The sequence below is a fragment of the Thamnophis sirtalis genome, unplaced genomic scaffold (assembly GCF_051295495.1).
Source record: "Thamnophis sirtalis isolate CommonGarterSnake01/CBP01778 unplaced genomic scaffold, rThaSir2_p1.2 scaffold_4, whole genome shotgun sequence".
In the NCBI taxonomy this organism is placed as follows: domain Eukaryota; kingdom Metazoa; phylum Chordata; class Lepidosauria; order Squamata; family Natricidae; genus Thamnophis; species Thamnophis sirtalis.
The window spans coordinates 113,804,159-113,827,438 of record NW_028261384.1 but is presented as its reverse complement, the minus strand read 5'-3'; the positions used below and the strand labels follow the sequence as shown (position 1 = coordinate 113,827,438).

General features: G+C 38.9%; 3 protein-coding genes across 3 annotated transcripts; 1 reads left to right on the top strand and 2 right to left on the bottom strand.

Annotated features, from left to right (window-relative positions):
* Positions 1-3,081: 3,081 nt before the first annotated feature.
* On the bottom strand, positions 3,082-7,718 carry LOC148046267 (vomeronasal type-2 receptor 26-like). The gene is made up of 4 exons (XM_087714643.1): positions 7,644-7,718; positions 7,308-7,535; positions 4,432-4,558; positions 3,082-3,983 (listed from the first exon to the last, which is right to left on the bottom strand). The coding sequence occupies exons 1-4, from the start codon at positions 7,716-7,718 to the stop codon at positions 3,082-3,084; spliced, it is 1,332 nt and encodes a 443-aa protein (XP_087570769.1).
* On the bottom strand, positions 7,390-12,204 carry LOC148046266 (vomeronasal type-2 receptor 26-like). Its single transcript, XM_087714642.1, has 3 exons — positions 12,089-12,204; positions 10,671-10,962; positions 7,390-8,626 (listed from the first exon to the last, which is right to left on the bottom strand). Exons 1-3 carry the CDS (start codon positions 12,202-12,204, stop codon positions 7,760-7,762), a joined length of 1,275 nt encoding a protein of 424 aa, XP_087570768.1. The 3' UTR covers positions 7,390-7,759.
* A 5,573-nt stretch (positions 12,205-17,777) lies between these two features.
* Positions 17,778-22,916, top strand: LOC148046265 (vomeronasal type-2 receptor 26-like). The gene is made up of 3 exons (XM_087714641.1): positions 17,778-17,893; positions 19,017-19,308; positions 21,982-22,916. Exons 1-3 carry the CDS (start codon positions 17,778-17,780, stop codon positions 22,846-22,848), a joined length of 1,275 nt encoding a protein of 424 aa, XP_087570767.1. The 3' UTR covers positions 22,849-22,916.
* The last annotated feature ends 364 nt before the right edge of the window (positions 22,917-23,280 follow it).

Here is a 23,280-nt window from a genome sequence, read left to right as displayed (position 1 = left end):
ACAGTTGGGTGAATTATTATTGGACTATGGAATGGGGTGCCAGGGGAGGGGATTGCATTATACATGATATCCATTGCTTTCGTGCCAATTTACCCAGACTCAGCTTTGCATTGCTACTTATCGTTTGTAATTAGTAAAAATATACTTAATTCTAAGAAATGGAGTTGAGTGGTTTCTTTCCTGATTATTAAATGAAGCAGCACCTGACAATAAGCTGAGTCTCACCTCACACCCAACCCGGAGCAAACACCTTCCGAGGGGGGTGCCCTCACAGAAGAAAGGGAAAAGATGTCTTTACACGACAGCGACCAGGAGGAAGAAATGGGTGCAAGCACCATCATTAACAAATGCTGGCCGATCTGAGAGTGGAGAAACCTGCTGTTCAACCAAGGTGGAGTTGGGGAGTGGGACAGAAAGAAGAACCGGATGAATCACTAACTGGAGTCACGAGGAGGAGGCCCAGGAAACCAGTTGCTGACTGGCGTGGCTCTAAGGATGAAGACTACAAGATGTCCCAAGCCATGAAACTCCTCGAAGAGGCATGGAGCGAATGCCGGGCTTGAGAGAGTGCTGTGGAAAGGGGACCGGCGGAGGAACTAGAGGGAAGGTACCCGTTGCTTTGCTTAAGGGAGACGGGGGGGGGGGGCAGAAGGGGGATGTGCACAAGAAAACCCAGCACCGACCTCTCCCCCTACAGCTAGAGACATTCCGAGAGCAGGGGGGGGGGCAGGCGACGCCAGATGGCTAAGGTCCCAACCTTAAGCATAAAGTATGATGGAGAACCCAGCAATTTGGTTTTTTTTATAATTCAGGTCTGGAATTATATGCAAATATATGGGTCTGATCTGGACTCTGATGAATCCAAAGTAAGAATAGTGTTAATGGCCCTAGAGAAGAAAGCAGCTGACTGGATGGTCGAATTACATAATAGTGATTCCCCTCTCCTGAGGAATTTTGATGACTTTATGGCAGCAATGAGGAGACATTTTGACGACCCTCTCACCAAGCGCCGAGCTAGGCTAAAATTTACGACCCTCAGACAGGGGAAAAAGACTGTGCCTGAGTATGTACAGGAATTTCAAGAATTATCAGCTTATATGAGGGGATGGCCTGAAGAAGCCTTGTTAGATCGATTCACAGATGGCTTGAACAGAGACGTTTACCAGCAGTGAGTAAACAGATGAATTCCCCACTGCTTAGAACTGTGGTACGAACATGCTGCAGATATTGAGCTTAATTTGGCTAGACTTCGTTACAAGGAAGAGGGAGAAACTAAGGATTCCCATCCCCCCACTAAATCTCCCCTCCCAAAAGTGCAGAAAGGGGGAAGGGGAGGTTTCACAGGCAAGCCCAAACCCTCCGCCTGCTTCTGCTGTGGGAAGGAGGGGCACCGTGCTGTGAATTGCCAAGTCAAGCTGACCCACTCCGCTCCGCCCCCCTGGAGGGAGAAGAAACCTGAGAAGTCTCCTGGCAAGAAAAAAGAACCTGCTTTGAGAGGGGAGGAGATTTCTCGACGCCTCGAGCCAGAGGAAAGAATAAGCGGAAGCCCCAGCTCGTATGAAAACAGTGACTATGAGGACGCTGATCGCAGGGTGAGTTCCCGCTTGGGACCCATGCTTATCCCAGTTGAGCTTAGAGTGCCCTCTTCTGACACAAAAGAGAAAATTCTGGCTCTTTTAGATTCTGGTTGCTCAGGTTGCATTATAAGCCCTGAGATAGTTGAGAAAATGGGCTAGAAACTAAGAGCTTAAAAAATCCCAATTGCATTTTGCCAATTAGATGGCTCTATTGCAGGGGGCGGTCCTGCTCATTTTTCTACTGAACCCACCGAGATGTGGCTAGGAACCCACCATGAAATGATAACTTTTATTGTGGCTCCAGGGATGGACCGGCCCCTTATTTTAGGACTCCCCTGGCTCCATAGATGGAACCCACGCATTAACTGGAGAGATGGGTGGTTGCGGATTCGGTCTGCCACATCCCCTGAGGGGAATATGGAAGCTCTGGAGTCTGATGATACTGTCCCCAAACTGGCGGCCAGAGGGAGGGAAAAAATTGAGGGGGAGGAAAGAATTCCGAAGGAATATTGGGACCTAAAAGATGTTTTCAGTGAAAAATCTTCTGATAGGTTGCCCCCCCCCAATAGGGCCACCATAGGCACCATTGATATTTTACCTGGGGTGAAGCTCCCAAAACCCCAAATATATTCAATGACCCCTAGGGAGATGGATGAAACGAGGAAATTCATTGATAAAAACTTAAAAAGGGGCTTCATTGAACCGCCCAGAGCCTTGTGGGATCTTGTTCTCACTCACCTGGGCTTCTGCAGAAGCTTCCCCACGAAGCCCTCCGAGGGAGGAAGGGCCAGTTGGGAGAGGGGCTTTGGTCCTGCTCCAGGCTGTAATTGTGCAGGGCGTGTGCGAGCCAATGTTTTCCATGGCATGGGGTTGCGGCTGGAAGGTGAAGAACACGAAGAGGACCAGGAGGGCCTCGTCCTTCTGAAGAGGATCTGTCCCGAAGAGGGCAGATCTGGTGGCATCGATCTTGGGATGTTCTGCGGAGCCTCCCAGGCAAAAATGCCACGGAGGATGGCTTTTTAACCAGGTGGCTGACAGAGAGAAGAGCACAGCGTGCGCCCGTGTCTTAGGCGACCCCTGTGAAAGGGCCACGTGATCCCCAAAGGGGTCGCGACTCACATGTTGAGAACGGCTGATTTACAGAGTGCTGTGAAGCACTATATAAATGTAAGTGCTATTGTTATTGCTAAATATCCTTATATATTTCAGGATGAATAAGGTAGTTACAGAAGCTATCAGGTGCAGCCTATTTGTGGAATTACACATTGCACCACCTTCTTTATCACAAATTTAAGGCTGGGGTTATACATAGATCAATAAAATGAGCAGGTTGGAAATATTCTATAAAGCAGACATAAGTTGATAAAAAGGGCTGCTTTTACAATTTCAAAAGAGGAGCTTTGTCTACACATTTTAAATGTTCTAAACAATTTATTGTGAACAGCTTTATATATATATGTTCTACCTTGTAAAGTATGGGAGAGGGCATCACTTGATAAAATCTTCATTTTTTCCTCCCCATTAGGTGTTCTTTGCTATTCAAGTGAGGCCTTAAAACAATTATATAACATTTGGGAAGAAAGATGCAGCCCAGCAAACCAGCACTAGAGACCAGGATGGAAAATATCTCCACTGCCACTATGTATTTTCCTTTAGTGCTCAAATAGGTTGGAACAAAGGATATCCAGACACTGCAAAAGACCAACATGCTGAAAGTGATGAACTTGGCTTCATTGAAAGTATCAGGTAACTTCCTGGCCATGAAGGCAACTATGAAACTAATAACAGCCAAGAAGCCCAAATAGCTTAGGACACTGTAGAACATAGTCACGGAACCTTGGTTGCACTGCACAATAATTTCTTCAACTACTGAATCCATATCTTGGTCTGGGAATGGAGGAGAAGTTGTTAGCCATACTATGCAAATACCTGTTTGAATAAGAGAACAGGAAATGACAATGGAGTTGGACAGTCTCTTTCCCACAAACATTCTCATCCTGGATCCTGGCTTAGTGGCCTGGAAAGCTAGAATCACTGTGACGGTTTTTGCTAATACTGAAGAAACCGCCACTGCAAAGACAACCCCAAAAGTCTGTTGTTGCAGGAGACATACCATCTTCTCCGGATGACCAATGAATAGGAATGCAGAAAGAAAGCAGAGCAGGAGGGAGATGAGGAGAATGTAGGTGAGGTCTCGGTTATTGGCAATGATGATAGGTGTGTTGTGGTTCTTCACCAATATTACAAACACCATCACTGAGAGCAAAGAAAACAAAAGAGCAAAGAAAACTAAACTGATTCCCAAAGGTTCCTCGTAAGACAGAAATGTCAAGGTTTTAGGAATACAGGAATCCTGATTGTTGCTTGGATAGTTTCCTTCTGGACACAAGTAACAATCATTTGTATCTGAAAAATAAAATGATTTGAAGACCTTCTGCAGAATATAGAGTAAAGTTTATCTTTATAATATTCTTTATGTAGTTAGAATGTTTTTATTTCCACTGCAGTAAACACTTAAATATTAGCCTGTAGATTTTAAGAATGCTCTAACTCTTTAAACAATCTATTTAATGGTGATGATATTGTATTTTAATTTCAAAATGATATATAAAAGACTTTTAGAATTTTAATTCTTTATATAATTATATAATTCTTCCTATAATTTATGCATTTGAGCTAGGTAGGATAATAATAGTCACTTCATTGTCTTCAGCAAGTCCCAATACTACAGGATGTCAATCTCATTCAAAATATTGGACATAATATCAGGCAAAATGAGACTTCAGGTATACAGTGTTGCATTTGGAAACTGCTACCCTTGTGGGAAATAAATGTGTGACATAACATTTCTTACCCTCCTTTTCCGAAACCTTCCCATCTGGGCATGGAATGCAGTCATAGCAACAAAAGGGCTGCCCTTCCTTTATTTTCTTGCTGGAACCAGGTTGGCAATTCCCAGTGCATATAGAAACAGGCTGGGACTGAAGGAACAGACAGACAGACAGACAGACAGACAGACAAGAACAATGATGATATTAGTCTGAATTAGTATATAATTAATGTTATTAAATTTTTATGTTATCCAATTCAACATCTCTTAACAATCAAACAAATGAAATTACAATAAAGCTAATTGATGATGATGATGCATGTAGATATAGTGCATATAGATAAATGCTGGGACTGAAGTAGAAACAATAAACAAACACAATAAAGATATTAGTCCAAGTTAGGATATAATTAACAATAAGTTATTAAATTCGTATGCTACCCAATTCCAAAACTCTTAACAAAGAAATGAATTCTTCTCCTTGTGCCATATCCGTCATCAGACGTTGCAATCATATTAGCGATCCTATTTTTGTCAACAGCCACATGAAAAAGTGCTGCTAGTTACTGTTTTGTCCAAAACTCAGTCCCTTAGATTTTGAAGCCATGATTTTTTTTCCTTCTGCCTGGACCTCAAGTTTTAATACACTTAATTCAAACAAATAAATTACAATAAAGCTAATTGATGATGATGATGATGATGATGATGATGATGATGATAATAATAATAATGATGATATGATAATGTTACTCATTTAGTTGTGTCGGAAACCTGTTGATTCAGTAGCCCAGATCTCTCCACATTTTCTGATCTTGCACTACTTTTTTGAGTTGTTTTATGGTCTGGCAGGAGTCAGCTATGATGGTGTCTAGTTTCCTTTTACCACTAATTCTTCCAAGCATAATTGTTTTCTATAAAATTGTTTAAATACTGTGTTCTACCTGGCCTACAACAATAATATTGTTTATGGAGAGATGCATCAGATTACCATCCTTTCAAATATATACAATTGTTATTGTAAGAATATTGTTATGCACTTTGCAGGTACTTTTAAAGATGCTTCCTTGACCATTTTTGGCTACATAAAATAATGTTTAATCCATTCTATACAATCTGAAAAGTGCTTTTGCAAGATGCAACTGTAAGATATATTGCTTCTTGGATGAGAAGCAATAAATCTTCAAACAGAAAGTCCAGTTGCCTCTTGAAAAAGCACCTTTGGGACAACCATGACCTGGATGACTGACAATTTCCATAGATGTTATATATAATGTACAAATCTTTAGCAGCATACCTACTATGGTTTTACAATGATAGTGTAATATTTCAGTATTACTATTACTACACTACAGGTAGTCCTTGACATATAACCATTTGTTTAATGACTTTTGAAGTTATAACAATACTGACTTATGGAATTATAGTATCTTTCCAATTATAGTATCACAGCGTCCCCACAGTCATGTGATAAAAATGTAGGCACCTGGAAAATGGCATGTATTTATGATTATTGCACAATTGTATGTCCACCATTTGTAACTAGCCAGCCAGCTTCCAACAGGCAAAGTCAAAGTGGGAAGTTGTATTTGCTTAATGAACATATGTTTCATGTAATCATGGAAAAAAGGTCATAAAATCAAGTACAACTCACTTAACAACTTCCTCCCTTAGCAACGGACGTTCCAGTCCAATTTTGTCCTACATGGAGTACTACCTGTAGTCAATTAACCCATAGCTATGTCAATAATCAGTCCTTTCTTAGGATGTTATATAATAGTTTTTAAATTTTCTTTCTGGCACCAGGATAGCAACTCTTCTATATAGTAAAACTCAGTCTGACATCACATTTGAGTAATATTTGATGTGGTTTGGCTTTTTACAAATATCATTGATAGAATATTATTTCTCTAATTTGATGAAGTTTTAACTTTGGGAGATCTCATATCTATCTTATACCTACTTTAAGGATTGCTGATGAAAGCTTATGAAAGTGATGAAGTATGAAAATTTTCCAGAACTTTGAGAAAGTGAGAAATATTGGGCTGCTTGGAGGAAATGTACCTAGACATTTAACTAGCTAGGACATTTGCAGAAAGTCTGCATTGTTCTATCTACTTATGTATATCAATGAATCTGCATTTCAGGGCATCTTTTATGTGATTATGCCCATGCAAAGATTTCTTGGGGAGGAGAAGTTGCAAGTTCCAAGAAGTTGCACCATTTTTTGCTGGGGTCTAATTTCCTGGGTGTAAGAAATCAATCAGAATCAGTGACGTCAAGCACGGGTAGGAAATTCAAGTTTACTCACATTAAACAATCTCATACATAAAATGTTTACGTTTCCTGTTTCCAAGTAAAGTTCCTTTTTAGACTTTTGTTAGGTCTCAATTGGATAATCTTAAAGAGAGATGGGCTGCTTGTTTCAGCCTTTTGGGTAGCATGTAAAAATGTGGCATCCAATATCTATTTGAATTAATGTCTATCTCAAGGTGGTAAAAGCAGGTCTCCTAAAAAAACAAGGGGCTGAAGGGTGGGGGGCTGAAGGGTGGGGGGCTGAAGGGTGGGGGGCTGAAGGGTGGGGGGGCTGAAGGGTGGGGGGCTGAAGGGTGGAGGGCTGAAGGGTGGGGGGACAGGGACTGAAGGGTGGGGGGACAGGAGGTACTTTCTCTGTTTGTGCATCAACAACCAGAAGCCAAAAGCATCTCCTTCAGAACCCAATGCCAGCCAGCACAACCACAGTTTTATGAAGGCTAAAAGGGAATGGATTTAATCTCCCATAACAAAATGTTCTAAATGGTAAGAGCCTTGGTAAAAAGATGTCTTATACTCTGGTGCGTATTATACTCCAAAAATACATTATAAAAATACATTGGCATAAATTCCCAGAAGTAGGATCCCACCTGGTTAAACCAACTGTGCCAGGTTATGACATCTTCATTTATGGTGAACCTTTCATCTGAAAAAACTGCAGGGTTTACCCTCCCAACTTTAACTCTATGGAAGGAGTCATTGGAAGAAACAATCCAGTTCAGTATATCATATCCAGCTAGTAATTCTCCATTGTAGTCAATAGAAACCAGATCTCCAGCACTGTTATTAAATGACAGACCTTTTAAAAAGGAGTGCAGCTAGATGGAAAAGAAGTGATAAAAGATTAAAACAGCATCCCTTGGGGCGGTGTTTATGTCCAGGATGTGAGGGTTTAATTCATCAGGATGTGATGTGGCTCATGAAACCAGAGTATTGTGTCCTTTCCAGAGATGGGAAAGGACATCAAACTGAATTCCTATAATTGATGTTAAAGGGCTCATTTTCCTTTGTACAAATAATGTTTTTTTTTCAAAGGTGATGCTCAGTCCATTACCTGCCATGAATCTTGATTTTGAAGCTTCAACCTCCCATTATTTGCCATTGACCATTGGGCAGATCTGGATGAAATCAGGGCACGCAATGCATGTGCTACTGCATAGACAGAATTATAAATACTGTAGCTGTGACCGGTCATTCTCTTTTCAAAAAAAGTTACGGGAAGATCTTCCAGTTTCTCTTCTCCTGTGCAAATATCACCAGCTACCTCATCTACATTTGAAGTTTTAAATGCACAAGCAAAGGATTGTCCCCAAAAATCCTTGATAAATCCGTCTTCTCTCATGGAAGGATTTCTACTTTTAATAAATGACTGGAATCCAGGTGGATCATTGGCATGAATTGTGAAAGACAGAGCACCATTCATTATGTCAGTATCCCAATTTTTCTGATATACATGTGAGTTCAGCCCCATTTGTGCTGTTAATATCCACACTTTACCTTTGCCAGTATCTGGCACGTTTTTTCGTGATAAATATGATAGCCATCTCAGCCTTACCATAGTATGAGATTCTCCATAAAATATCAGAACGTTAGCCTTGCTATCCATAATTTTATCACGCGTTTCTGCCCCTTCACTGATCAAGTTGTAAAGTTCATTAGGACTTGATATTTCACTAATTTTCTCTATATATGAAACACAGATGTTGTTTTGGTACAATAATGGAACAATCTTTTCTATAACCCTATCTCCATTATCATTGGCTGTTACAACTATGCCAATCCATGTCCACCTGAAATGGAGAAGCAAAGACAGAATCCCTTGATATTGAAGTCTTTCCAGGGGGCTCATCTGGAAGAAAAAAAGGCCTGGTGTTTTATAATTCATGATGGGGCTAGAGCCATAGATGAGCTACATAAGGATTGAGAGCAAAGGAAAGAGATGGAGAGAAAGTAACATATCAGTGTTATTTTTATGCTTTTAAAAATATGACATACATTCATATAACAATACAAGAAATGCTTATGTGAGTGAGTAAAACATAGCATTGCTGGAGTTAGAAAGAGGGGACAGAAAAGAGAGATACAGGGAGGTCCACTTCTAGAGAGATAGGAGAGTGCAACAAGTATCCTCCTTTACAGGTAGGAAGGGAAGAAAATAGATAAAATATGACATTTCAGAGAAAATTCTGTTTCTCTGAAGAGAATAGAAGAGCTAATCTATTCATTCACAAATAATCATGTTTTGAGCAATTTTAAATGAAGTGCAGTATTGATGAATGAGTGAATGAATGAATGAATGAATGAATGAATGAATGAATGAATGAATGAATTAATTAATTGATTGAATTTATTTTATGACATGTAGCTATGTCACATTTAGGCTTTAAAAGTAATAGTAATATTTATAAATATTTTCTTAATTTATTAATATTTGTTTAATATGTAATAAGCAAATCTCCCTTTCCCTCTCTGCATTTAACTAATGTTCATTCATTCATAAATAAAATACATGAATTGTTACTTTTAAATAGGAACAATTCAGACTTTTTCTTGAACTCAGCAACCCTCTGCTGCATTGAAACCTAAGTGAATGACTTGATTAATGATAATTGCTTGCAAATCCCAGGATTTCAGATGCAAAGAGCAGATTGAAATGCAAAAACATCTGGTAATGAAGGATGGGGGTCTCATCAACAACCTATAGTGTAAAAATGTAATCATACTAAAGAAATTTTGTGATGTAGTCTTAGAGACATGATTTATAAGTTGCAAACTGTTTTATTGTCCATAAGAATGTTCTTCATTTATTATAGCTTCTAGTTACATTCCACCACAAGCTTGCATAAACAAACTCTAGCTGACCATATTCTATGGGTTGGACAAAAATATCCAGACTCACTTTCATTGTATTAAGAGATTTCAACAGTGCTTACTTAAGGCAAGAATTTAAGTTAAGAATATGTTAGACCACTGCTACACTACATTAACCACAAACAGTTCTCAGACATTCTGCTCACTGTATGATTCACCTTGTATCTGTTTACAGATAGGCCTAAAACCCTAGAAGAGCCATTGGGGAGTGAGGAGGAGGGAGGAGGAGGAGGTGCATGTGCGGAACCATGCCAACTGGGCAACTGGTAGAGGCAGGAAGGTTCTCCGGAGCGCTGAGAACCTTCCTACCTCTGCTGGAGTTCACATTATTCTCTGCGCGCTCCTCACGACTGCAATAGACATCCAGAAGCAGCTTTTGGGGCTAATGGAAGTTGGGCTTCCATCAGATAGCTCCCACCATTTCTGGATGTCTATTGCAGTCGCGAGGAGCGCACGGAGAAGACAGTGAAGTCGAGCAGAGGCAGGAAGTTTGTTGGCACTCCCTAGTTGCTTTTGCGGCTTCCCAGAGCACCCAGAACCTTCCTGCCTCCACTGGATTTTGTGCTCTTCTCCACGCTTCCAAGCGAGCAAGGTGGGGGATCAGGCTTCCTGATCCTCCATTGCTTGCTTGCTCTTTCACCCACCACTGCTCTGGCTACCTCCGTCTGTCCGCGCCCGGCAGCTGCGACAACATCATCAAGACGAAGTGGCTTCCCTCTTGCTCTTCATCTTGATGATGTTGCTGCAGCTGCCGGGCATGGACGGATGAAGGTAACCACAGCAGCGCCGAGGCGGTCCAGTTGGGTGAAAGAGTGAACGAGCGATGGAGGATTAGGTGGCCTGATCCTCCCTCGCTCGCCTGCTCACATGCTTGCCAGGAAATGCGGAGACAACCACAAAGTCCAGTAGAGGTAGGAAGGTTCTTGGCGCTGCCCAGTCGCTTTCTTTAAAAGAAAGTGAGGTAAAGGGATTTTAATTTAGAAAAAGCACACAAGGCTATTTAGAAGAATCCCAATTTCTGCCTGTAATTTACCAAATAAAATAGAAAAGTTCTAAAAAATTAGGTATGCTCTGTTTCTTACCTGTGGGATCTTATAGATATCCAAGAGATTTGCAATGACAATGGAAGTTTTGGAGTCTAGTCCACCAATCACTGAGGTCAGATGATTCTGGATACCACAGATGTAATTGAGAAAAGGATTTTTCCTGTTGTAAATCAGTAACATTGTTGAATGGTATGTTTTCTGTGCACTGGCGTAACTGTCATAGATGTTGAAGCCAAGGGTGACATTGGATAATATCTCTGAGTTTTTATTGATTTCCTTGATGGCAAATGCCTGGGCCACAATATTTTGGTAATGTTTAGGAACTAATCTGAAATAGAAGATAAATTCAAAATCAGATAAATATTTAAAAGGTCTTTTAAAATAAAATATACATGAATTGTTACATCTCACTTTACAAGTCTCAGAATATTTATTTTTATTAGTATGTATATGAAAATAATGCAGTGGTTATTTTATAAAGCAGTTATTTCATATAATATAATGTATGGAAAGCAACAGTATTTTGTACACATCTATTTATTTACACAACCCATCAGCTTTACAACTTGATATTTAAAACTACACCATCTATAGATTTGTAGTTTTCCTTTGTTTTTGGAAATCACGCTTTAGTTCTTTGATATGGAATAGTATATTACAATACAATACAATAGCAGAATTGGAAGGGACCTTGGAGGTCTTCTAGTCCAGCCCCCTGCCTAGGCAGGAAACCCTATATCGTTCCAGACAAATGTCTATCCAACATCTTTTTAAAGACTTCCAGTGTTGGGGCATTCACAACTTCTGGATGCAAGCTGTTCCACTGATTAATTGTTCTCACTGACAGGAAATTTCTCCTCAGTTCTAAGTTGCTTCTGTCCTTGATTAATTTCATATTGGAACACTACTATCATGTCTCCCTTAGTCCTTCTTTTCATTAAACTAGTCATACCCAGTTCCTGCAACCGTTCTTCATATGTTTTAGTCTCCTGTCCCCTAATCATCTTTGTTGCTCTTTTCTGCACTCTTTCTAGAGTCTCCACATCTTTTCTACATTGTGGTGGCCAAAACTGAATGCAGTATTCCAAATATATTCATAATATATAGATAACAACCATCCATATCTCTAATGTATAAGTAAATGCCACATTTTACTACAATCATCTCAATGGTGTATACCTTAAAAGGAAGAAAAGCATGAGGAAGAATGAGTAAAATTCTCAAAGAAGATGCAGACTATTAAACTTTACCAGGCAAATCTATATAGAATAGTAATGTTTTAAATGATGTTTTCTCCTGGCCCAGACTTAGCATTAAACATTGACTGGGTAAAATAGTAAACATTATACAAATCTCCAATGCTTTGATACAACATTAAGCAGAGTAGACTAATTGAGTTATCTAATAGCATCTTATACATTTAGAATACATAGAACTAAGCATAAAATCCTTACACAAGCTCTTCAGGCAATGGTGGTGGTGGGATTTTGGTGAATTCCATAGTAGCATGCATGATAACAGCTAATGTGACAATGCCACCCACAATATGATCACCTGACTGATAGTACATATGATATGGATCATGAGGACTTTGAACTCTACATTGGATTTTATATGACTTAGAGAGTGGGAGATAAAGTAATGCTGGTGAGAATATTATTAAGACTAACATTGTTGGACAGAAGCCATAGGTTTCCTTGACATATAGTTTCTTTTTGCTTCTTTGATGACAGTGATATTAGTATTCTGGTAACAAAAGGTGGTGTTAATGTAAACCTTCAGAAAGAGTAAAAAACTTCCACAAAGTGCTGTATAATTGAAGTGCTTTTAGTCTACCTAACATGAAGAAGTTGAGACATTTATAATACTCTTCATGTTTTGTTCTTAAACACTGACATTCTGCATCTGGTTGAACATAAACAAGTTAGCTACCATCCTTTCCAAATTAAATAGGTATGCAATTACTTTATGGAAATCCCAAGAGAATTGAAGGAAACATGTTTTGACTGATAGAAAAAAAAGATTTCTATCTCATTTGAAAAGAAGATGCTTAAAATGGACAAGATGTTTTCTTAAGGGAAAAAAAATCCCACCCAAGACAATCCTCCCTATCTAAAGAGGTCAGCTGCAGCTTTTTGCTTACAAGATAAAAACTAATTCGGTAAAGTGGCAGGCTTAAAATAAATAAAGAGAAAACTAAAATATTAACTAAGAATTTAACTAAAAGACAAAATGAAGAACTGGAGGAGAAACTGGGAATTTCGAGGGCCAAGAAAATTAAATATTTGGGAATAATGCTATCAGCAAAATGTATTACAATAAAAGAAGATAACTACAACAAATTGATACAACATATACAAAAAGATTTGGATAATTGGACTAAACTACATATATCACTGGGTATGTCTAGTTTAATGAAAAGAAGGACTAGGGGGAGACATGATTGCAGTTTTCCCAGTTGTGGGTTTCAAAAAATTTTGGAACCTCTTCTGTAGGTGTGGCCTGCGTTCCGGGTCCACTGGTGGAACCTCTTCTAACTGGTTCGGTAGATTTGACGAACTGGTTCTACCAAATAGGTGCGAACTGGTAGGAACCCACCTCTTGAGTGTTCCAATATGAAACTAATCAAGGAGAGAAGCAACTTAGAACTGAGAAGAAATTTCCTGTCAGTGAGAACAATTAATCAGTGAAACAGCTTTCATCCAGAAGTTGTGAATACCCCAACACTGGAAGTCTTTAAAAAGATGTTGGATAGCCATTTGTCTGGAATGGTATAGGGATTCCTGCCTAGGCAGGGGGCTGGACTAGAAGACTTCCAAGATCCCTTTCAATTCTGCTATTGTATTGTATTGTAATATATTATTCCATATCAAAGAACTAAAGAATGATTTCCAAAAACAAAGGAAAAATACAAATCTATGGATGGCATAGTTATTGAGTTTTAAATATCAAGTTGTAAAGCTGATGGGTTGTGTAAATAAATACATGTGTACAAAATACTATTGTTTTCCATTTAATCTACCGTCTCTCGGTGAACACTCTGATGGGGCACAGGAGTTCATGGCTTCCATGACAACCATGGACCTTACCCAGGAAGTTCAGGGTCTGATTCTTAGGGCGGGACACATGCTTGACCTTGTATTTCTCTCGGAGCAGTGGAGACGTGATCTTGATTTAAGGGGAATAGAGACCTTGCCCTTGTCATGGTCAGATCACTCCTTGCTGAAGCTTGACTTCAGGACACTACCCCCACACTGCAGGGAGGCGGAGCCGATTAAGTGGTTCGGCCCCAGGCACCTGATGGACCCTGAGGGGTTTCAGAGGGAGCTTGGAGAGATACCTGACTCCCTTGTCTGCAATCCGGCCGAGTCTTTGGTCACTGCCTGGAATTGTGCGGCGGCTAGAGCATTGGATCGGATTGCGCCTTTGAGGCCTCTCCGTGTCAGCGTCTCCAGAAGGGCACCTTGGTTTACCAAGGAACTCCGGGAGATGAAGCGCCAAAAGAGACACCTAGAGCGACGTTGGAGGGCTAGTAACTCTGAGTCTAATCGATCACTACTAAGAGCCTTTATTAGGACTTATCTAGTGGCGATACAGGCGGCAAAATGTGTGCATTTTCCCACTTTTATTGCATCTGTGGAATCTCGCCCAGCCACCCTGTTTAGGGTGACCCACTCCCTCCTGAAAGGTGAGGCAGTGGGGGAACCCTTTCAGGGAAGAGCTGAGGAATTTGTTCAGTTTCTGTCAGATAAAACCACTCAGATTTGGATAGACCTGGACTCCGTTTGGGCAATGCCAGCCAAGATGCTGAAGGCTAGTCTTAATCAGAATTTTTGGGATGAGTTTGAATTTGTCACCCCAGAGGAAGTGGACAAGGCCATGGGAGCGATGAGTGCCTCCACCTGTTTATTAGACCCGTGCCCCTCCTGGCTGGTTTCGACCAGCAGAGAGGTGATACAAGGCTGGCTCCAGACAATTATCAATGCATCTTTGCAGGAGGGCTTTTCCCCGCAACCATTAAAAGAAGCAATGGTGAGACCCCTCAAGAAGCCTTCCCTGGACCCAGCTGTTTTGAAAAACTATCATCCCATCTCCAACCTTCCTTTTTTAAGGAAGGTTGTTGAGAAGGTGGTGGCGCTTCAACTCCGATGGATTATCTAGACTCCTGTCAGTCTGGTTTCAGGCCTGGATACAGCACGGTAACTGCTTTGATCGTCCTGACCGATGATCTCTGGTGGGCTAGGGATAGAGGACATTCCTCTATCCTGGTGCTTCTTGACCTCTCAGCGGCTTTCGATACCATCGAACATGGTATCCTTCTGCGACGCCTGAGGGAGGTGGGAGTGAGAGGCACCGTATTATGGTGGTTCTCCTCTTACCTCTCTGACAGGTCACAGTTGGTGTTGGTCGGGGGCAGAGGTCAACCCCTAGGCCCCTAGAGTGTGGTGTGCCGCAGGGTTCGGTCCTGTCCCCCCTCCTATTTAACATCTATATAAAGCCGCTGGGTGAGATCATGCGACAGCACGGGGTAAAGTATCATCAATGTGCAATGATACTCAATTATATCTCTCTGCCCCTTGTCAGCTCAGTGAAGTGGTGGACATGATGTGCCGATGTCTGGAGGCTGTTAGGGTCTGGATGGGGGTGAACAAACTTGTGCTCAATCCCAATAAGACGGAGTGACTTTGGATGTTGCCCCTGAAGGACTGTTTGGACAGTCCATCCTTAACCCTGGGGGGAGAAAATTTACACCCCTCAAAGAGGGCTCGCAATTTGGGAGTCCTCCTGGATTCACAGCTGAAATTGGAACATCATCTGTCGGCTGTGACCAGAGGGGCTTTTGCCCAAGTTCGCCTAGTGCACCAATAGTGGCCATATTTGGATCGGAATGCACTTCTAAGGATCACTCATGCCCTTGTCACCTCGAGGCTGGATTATTGTAACACGTGCTACATGGGCTACCCTTGAAAAGCATTCGGAGACTGCAGTTAGTTCAGAATGCGGCCGCGCGGGTGATAGTGGGTGTGCCGAGGTACACCCACATTACACCTATGCTCCGAGAGCTGCACTGGCTGCCTATTGGTCTCCAGACTCAATTCAAAGTGTTGGTTATCACCTTTAAAGCCCTACATAGCTTAGGGCCAGGATACCTTCGAGACAGCCTGCTGACGCATACCTCTCAGCAACCAGTAAGATCCCATAGATTGGCCTCCTTTGGATGCCATCATCCATACAATGTCGGCTGGCGGAGCCTTGGAGGAGAGCCTTCTCAGTGGCTGCTCCAACTTTTTGGAACCAGCTTCCCCCTGAAATCTGGACCATACCCACTCTGATGGCCTTCAGGAAAGCCGTAAAAACTTGCTGTTCCGGCAGACCTCGGGCTGTTGACCTCACTATTGAGGTCCGGCCCCGACTAGAATGAATTTGATGGATGATTGTTATTTTAAATTGTATTGTTTTTACGTTTTTTTATATTTTGTTTGTAAGCCGCCAGGAGTCCTTTGGGATTGGGCAGCATATAAAAGTTTTAAATAAAATAAATAAATAAATAAATAAATAGTTTTTAAAATCATAAAAATAACACGGAAATATTAATTTCTCTGCATCTCTTTCCTTTGCTCTCAATCCTTTTGCAGCTCATCTATGGCTCTAGCCCCATCATGAATTATAAAACACCAGGCTTTTTTTTCTTCCAGATGAGCCCCCTGGAAAGACTTCAATATCCCCTCCAATAGATATTTATTCCTTATGTTTTCAGATCTTGTACAGATTTTAGTTCTCCTTTTTCATCTAAAAGCTCTGCATGTATTACCATTTTACTGAGATCTATAGTATTTGGAGATGTCATTGCCTCCATCATTGATAACCAGATTGGGATTTTCAGGCAGTGGTTTTTTTTTTACTTTTCCCAGACCGTAAACAGGGCATCCCTTATTATACGTCTCTGGAAGTAGGAATAAGATTTATTTTTTCCTTCCCAGAGGAAGTCATGCCAACCTAGTTGGAGATTGTGGCCTTCTAGAATAAGCATTCTTTTATTTTTTAGTTGAATCTAGTCCTTTAGCCATGTTAGGGTGCCGCCTGATAATAAAACTCCCAATCTGGGAGGCGGAAGCCCTCTTTCTTTCAACTATCTTGTAGAAGTTTGTATTTAATTCCCCCTTTTTTCCCCTGATCAGATAAATTTGGATACCATTTTGTTTAGTTGTTCGAAAATAAATTTCTCTAATTTAATCGGTATTGTTTGAAAAAAAGAAAGTAGTTTGGCTAGTACATTCATTTTAGTTGTTGAGATTCTGCCAATTAGTGATATATGTAGTTTAGTCCAATTATCGAAATCTTTTTGTATCTGTTGTAGCAATTTGTTGTAGTTATCTTCTTTTATTTTAATACATTCTGTTGATAGCCATATTCCCAAATATTTAATTTTCTTGGCCCTCGAAATTCCTAGTTTCTTCTCCAGTTCTTCATTTTGTCTTTTAGTTAAATTCTGAGTTAATATTTTAGTTTTCTCTTTATTCATTTTAAGCCTGCCACTTTACCGAATTGGTTTATATCTTGTAAGCAAAAAGCTGCAGCTGACCTCTTTGGAGAGCACAAACTTGAGGGAGGATTTTCTTGGGTGGATTTTTTTTCCCCTTAAGAAAATATCTTGTCCATTTTAAGCATCTTCTTTCCAAATGAGATAGAAATCTTTTTTTCTATCAGTCAAAACATGTTTCCTTCAATTCTCTTGGGATTTCCATAAAGTAATTGCACACCTATTTAATTATGAAAGAATGGTAGCTAATTTGTTTATGTTCAACCAGATACAGAATGTCAGTGTTTAAGAACAAACATGAAGAATATTATAAATGTCTCAACTTCTTCAAGTTAGGTAGACTAAAAGCACTTCAATTATACAACAGTTTGTGGAAGTTTTTTACTCTTTCTGAAGGTTTGCATTAACACCACCTTTTGTTACCAGAATACTAATATCACTGTAATCATAGAAGCAAAAAGAAACTAGATGACTAGGAAACCTACGGCTTTTGTCCAAGAATGTTAGCCTTAATAATATTCTCACCAGCATTACTTTATCTCCCACTCTCTAAGTCATATAAAATCCAATGTAGAGTTCAAAGTCCTCATGATCCATATCATATGTACTATCAGCCAGGTGATCTTACCGTGGGTGGCATTGTCACATTAGCTGCTTTCCTACATGCTACTATAGAGTTCACCAAAGTCCCACCACCACCATTGCCTGAAGAGCTTGTGTAAGGATTTTATGCTTAGTTCTATGTATTCTAACTGTATAAGATGCTATTAGATAACTCAATTAATCTACTCTGCTAATGTTGTAGCATTGGAGATTTGTATAATGTTTACTATTTTACCCAGTCAATGTTTAATGCTAAGTCTGGGCCAGGAGAAAACATCATTTAAAACATTACTATTCTATACAGATTTGCCTGGTAAAGTTTAATAGTCTGCATCTTCTCTGAGAATTTTACACATTCTTCCTCATGGTTTTTTTCCTTTTAATTTATACACCATTGAAATGATTGTAGTAAAATGTGGCATTTACTCATACATTAGAGATATGGATAGTTGTTATCTATATATTATGAATATACTTGGAATACTGCATTCAGTTTTGGTCGCCACAATGTAGAAAAGATGTGGAGACTCTAGAAAGAGTGCAGAAAAGAGCAGCTAAAATGATTAGGGGATGGACAACTAAAACATATGAAGAAAGGTTGCAGGAACTGGGTATCACTAGTTTAATGAAAAGAAGGACTAGGGGAGACATGATACCAGTGTTCCAATATGAAACTAATCAAGGAGAGAAGCAACTTAGAACTGAGGAGAAATATCCTGTCAGTGAGAACAATTAATCTGTGGAACAGCCTCCAGAAGTTGTGAATGCCCCAACACTGGAAGTTTTTAAAAAGATGTTGGATAGCCATTTGTCTGGAATGGTATAGGGTTTCCTGCCTAGGCAGGGTGTTGGACTAGGAGACCTCCAAGGTCCCTTCCAATTCTGCTATTGTATTGTATTGTAATATATTATTTCATATCAAAGAACTAAAGAGTGATTTCTAAAAACAAAAGAAAAATACAAATCTACGGATGGCATGGTTAATGAGTTTTAAATATCAAGTTGTAAAGCTGATGGGTAGTATAAATAAATAGATGTGTACAAAATGCTGTTGTTTTCTATACATTATATTGTATGAAATAACTGCTTTATAAAACAACCACTGCATTATTTTCATATACATACTAATAAAAATAAATATTCTGAGACTTGTAAAGTGAGATGTAACGATTCATGTATATTTTATTTTAAAGACCTTTTAAATGTTTATCTGATTTTGAATTTATCTTCTATTTCAGATTAGTTCCTAAACATTACCAAAATATTGTGGCCCAGGCATTTGCCATCGAGGAAATCAATAAAAACTCAGAGACATTATCCAATGTCACCCTTGGCTTCAACATCTATGACAGTTATACCAATGCACAGAAAACATACCATTCAACAATGTTACTGATTTACAACAGGAAAAACCCTTTTCTCAATTACATCTGTGGTATCCAGAATCATCTGGCCTCAGTGATTGGTGGACTAGACTCCAAAACTTCCATTGTCATTGCAAATCTCTTGGATATCTATAAGATCCCACAGGTAAGAAACAGAGCATACCTAATTTTTTAGAACTTTTCTATTTTATTTGGTAAATTACAGGCAGAAATTGGGATTCTTCTAAATAGCATTGTCTGTTGTGCGTTTTTTCTAAATTAAAATCCCCTTACCTTACTTTCTTTTAAAGAATGGCAGTAACAAGCTAGATAATTTAAGACAGAAAATTACTTTGGTATGAATGAAAAATATAAATTATTTTTCTGTTTAAATGGGCTTGAAATATTTCCACAGTCAGAACTGTAGAACCCAATGTATAACTTTAAATGCATAATATTAAGATATCTTCTTGTTGATAAATAATTTTAATAAGCAAGTAATAAGTGACTCTTTAGAATACCTTGTTGAAAAATGAAGGAATAACATCTTTGTTTGAATGTATGATGTATAAGGACAATAATGAACATAAGCAAACTCGATAGTTGATTGGTGGGATTATACATAATTGAAAACAGTGACATACAAATATAAATGGTTGGTAAAATAAATTTCATATCGGGATATGTGATTTTGTTATTATGTGATATTGTTATTAAACAGACAATCAAGAATGTAAGGAAATTACGTTTATTGGGAAAAAATATTAATTGTAATTGAATATACACTGTACAATGAAATGAGGTACCTAGTTATATTAGATGAAAACACTGTGATTGTAAATATAATTGAGAATATGGATGCAAAAACAATTGTAACCAAACAACATGCTGTATGTAATGGATGAGAATTTTTTTATGTATTTTTTTATGTTTAAAAATAAAAACAAATCCCCCCCCCCCCCCAAAAAAAAGAACTGTAGAACCCTGATACCAAAAACTCTTTCAGCATTATGGAGAGAGTGGCAATAGTTCACAGTGGTTTCCTCTCAAACCTACAGCAAAACACATTCAGGTTATGTTGCTAGTGGTCAAATCTCTTCAGCCTGGGAAGGAAGTTTGCTGAAGCCAGTGATATATTTGAGAGTTTCCACACATTTGCTGGTTCATAATAGCTATTTTTTGTTGTTGTTGCTCCTATTTCCCTTGTTACTACATCCCTGGCTTGATTGTACAGCATCCTATCTCCTTTTCTATAAGATTCTTCTGTGGCAGGATGTAGCTGCTTGAGTTTAGCTGTAAATCAAATTTGGTGTTGCTGTGTATTCATAGGCTTCTGGTTGGCACATATACAATAGAACTTCACAAAAAACTATCATATGTTGTCACAGTATCTCTGAGTTCATCCAGGTCTGCAGAGGTAGCTTCAAAAATGTTCCAGTCTGTGCAATCTCCTCATTCCAAGCTTTCACTAATTTAATTGTTGGTTTTAGACAGTGGTGGGTTTCAGGTTTTTTTAGAACATCTTCTGTAGGTGTGGCCTGTGTTGTGAGAGTGGCTTACCAGCCATGTGACTGAGTGGGAGTGGCTTGGCAAAATAGGGTGAAAGTCACTTAACAACGATCTTGCTTAGCAACTAAAATATTGGCTCAGAAACTCTGGCATTTGAAGCACGCAAGTCTTAAAGCTGTCAAGTTACAAGAACCTTGCACCGGTTACCAGTTAGGAAAAAATCAATCCCCAGGGGTGTTCAAACTTGACAGCTTTAAGACTTGTGGACTTCAACTCCCAGAATTACATACATACATACATACATACATACATACATACATACATACATACGCAATTTTTATGACTCACCAGAATCTGCATCTATAGATAAAAGTATGCCAATAAAATATACATTCATTTCACTGTCTCCCATCTATTTTCCAGCTAGAAGTATTCATCCATCTGTAAAATGACCATTATCTTGACAATATTCATGTTACATTTAGCATAAAAGATAGGTAGTGGATATTGCATATCAAACATTTTGTATATCAGCTTAAAACATGCTCACTAAATATCAGAATTTCATATGATACCAAACAGAAAATTCTTTTTCCTATAAAAAACATTGTACTGAGAAAATGGAATTAATTCATTGCATCATATTATTCTTACGTTAATATGTACTTTAAAAAAAAAATTAAGATGAATGGTAATCTAACTAGTTTCCTCTTCTTGCTTTCTTAATGTTATCACATTTCAGAACCTAAAAAGCCTCCGGTATTTGATCAACCTCTTAAACCAGTAACAATAAATGAAGGCAAGATCCTGCAATTTGCTTGCCATGTAGTTGGACCACTTATTACATATTAAACAAACATTAATAAATTAAGAAAATATTAATAAATATTACTATTTTAAAGCCTAAATGTGACATAGCTACATGTCATAAAATAAAATTAATTAATTAATTAATTCACTCATTCATTAATACTGCACTTCATTTAAAATTGCTCAAAACATGATTATTTGTGAATGAATAGATTAGCTCTTCTGTTCTCTTCAGAGAAACATAATTTTCTCTGAAATGTCACATTTTATCCATTTTCTTCTCTTCTTTCCTGTTAAGGAGGATACTTGTTGCACTCTCCTATCTCTCTAGCAGTGGACCTCCCTGTATCTCTCTTTTCTGTCCCTTCATTCTAACTCCAGCAATGCTGTGTTTTATTCACTCACATAAGCATTTCTTGTATTGTTATAAGAATGTATGTCATATTTTTAAAATCATAAAAATAACATGGAAATGTTACTTTCTCTGCATCTCTTTCCTTTGCTCTCAATCCTTCTGCAGCTCACCTATGGTTCTAGTCCCATCATGAATTATAAAACACCAGGCCTTTTTTTCTTCCAGATGAGCCCCCTGGAAAGACTTCAATATCAAGGGATTCTGTCTTTGCTTCTCCATTTCAGGTGGACATGGATTGGCATAGTTCTAACAGCCAATGGTAATGGAGAAAGGGTTATAGAAAAGATTGTTCCATTATTCTACCAAAACAACATCTGTGTTTCATATATAGAGAAAATTAGTGAATTAACAACTCCTAATGAAATTTATGACTTGTTCAATGAAGGGGCAGAAACACGTGATAAAATTATGGATAGCAATGCTAATGTTGTGATATTTTATGGAGAATCTCATACTATGGTAAGGCTCAGATGGCTATCATATTTATCACGAAAAAACGTACCCGATACGGTCAAAGGTAAAGTGTGGATATTAACAGCACAAATGGAGCTCAACTCACATGTATATCAGAGAAATTGGGATACTGACATAATGAATGGTGCTCTGTCTTTCACAATTCATGCCAATGATCCACCTGGATTTCAGTCATTTACTGAAAGTAGAAATCCCTCCATGAGAGAAGATGGATTTATCAAGGATTTTTGGCGACAATCCTTTGCTTGTGCATTTAAAACTTCAAATGTAGATGAGGTAGCTGGTGATATTTGCACAGGAGAAGAGAAACTGGAAGATCTTCCCATAACTTTTTTTGAAAAGAGAATGACTGGTCATAGCTACAGTATTTATAATTCTGTCTATGCAGTAGCACATGCATTGCGTGCCCTGATTTCATCCAGATCTGCCCAATGGTCAGTGGCAAATAATGGGAGGTTGAAGCTTCAAAATCAAGATTCATGGCAGGTAATGGACTGAGCATCACCTTGAAAAAAAAAACATTATTTGTACAAAGGAAAATGAGCCCTTTAACATCAATTATAGGAATTCAGTTTGATGTCATTTCCCATCTCTGGAAAGGACACTATACTCTGGTTTCATGAGCCACATCACATCCTGTTAAACCCTCACATCCTGGACATAAACACCTCCCCAAGGGATGCTGTTTTAATCTTTTGTCTCTTCTTTTCCATCTAGCTGCACTCCTTTTTAAAAGGTCTGTCATTTAATAACAGTGCTGGAGATCTGGTTTCCATTGACTACAATGGAGAATTACTAGCTGGATACGATATACTGAACTGGATTGTTTATTCTAATGACTCCTTCCATAGAGTTAAAGTTGGGAGGGTAAACCCTGCAGTTTTTTCAGACGAAATGTTCACCATAAATGAAGATGTCATAACCTGGCAC

Bases quoted from the DNA above. Each gene is read 5' to 3' on its own strand.
- LOC148046267 (XM_087714643.1), bottom strand. From the start codon at position 7,718: ATGAGCCCTTTAACATCAATTATAGGAATTCAGTTTGATGTCCTTTCC. The intron at 4,559-7,307 runs GTGGGATCCTAC...CTGTTCCTTCAG, and splicing joins GGCACAGTTGGTTTAACCAG to TCCCAGCCTGTTTCTATATG. The intron at 3,984-4,431 runs GTAAGAAATGTT...TTTATTTTTCAG, and splicing joins GAAGGTTTCGGAAAAGGAGG to ATACAAATGATTGTTACTTG.
- LOC148046266 (XM_087714642.1), bottom strand. From the start codon at position 12,204: ATGTACTATCAGTCAGGTGATCATATTGTGGGTGGCATTGTCACATTA. The intron at 10,963-12,088 runs GTAAGGATTTTA...CTTCTATTTCAG, and splicing joins CCATTGCCTGAAGAGCTTGT to ATTAGTTCCTAAACATTACC. The intron at 8,627-10,670 runs GTAAGAAACAGA...ATCCTTATGTAG, and splicing joins ATATCTATAAGATCCCACAG to CTCATCTATGGCTCTAGCCC.
- LOC148046265 (XM_087714641.1), top strand. From the start codon at position 17,778: ATGTACTATCAGCCAGGTGATCTTACCGTGGGTGGCATTGTCACATTA. The intron at 17,894-19,016 runs GTAAGGATTTTA...CTTCTATTTCAG, and splicing joins CCATTGCCTGAAGAGCTTGT to ATTAGTTCCTAAACATTACC. The intron at 19,309-21,981 runs GTAAGAAACAGA...ATCCTTCTGCAG, and splicing joins ATATCTATAAGATCCCACAG to CTCACCTATGGTTCTAGTCC.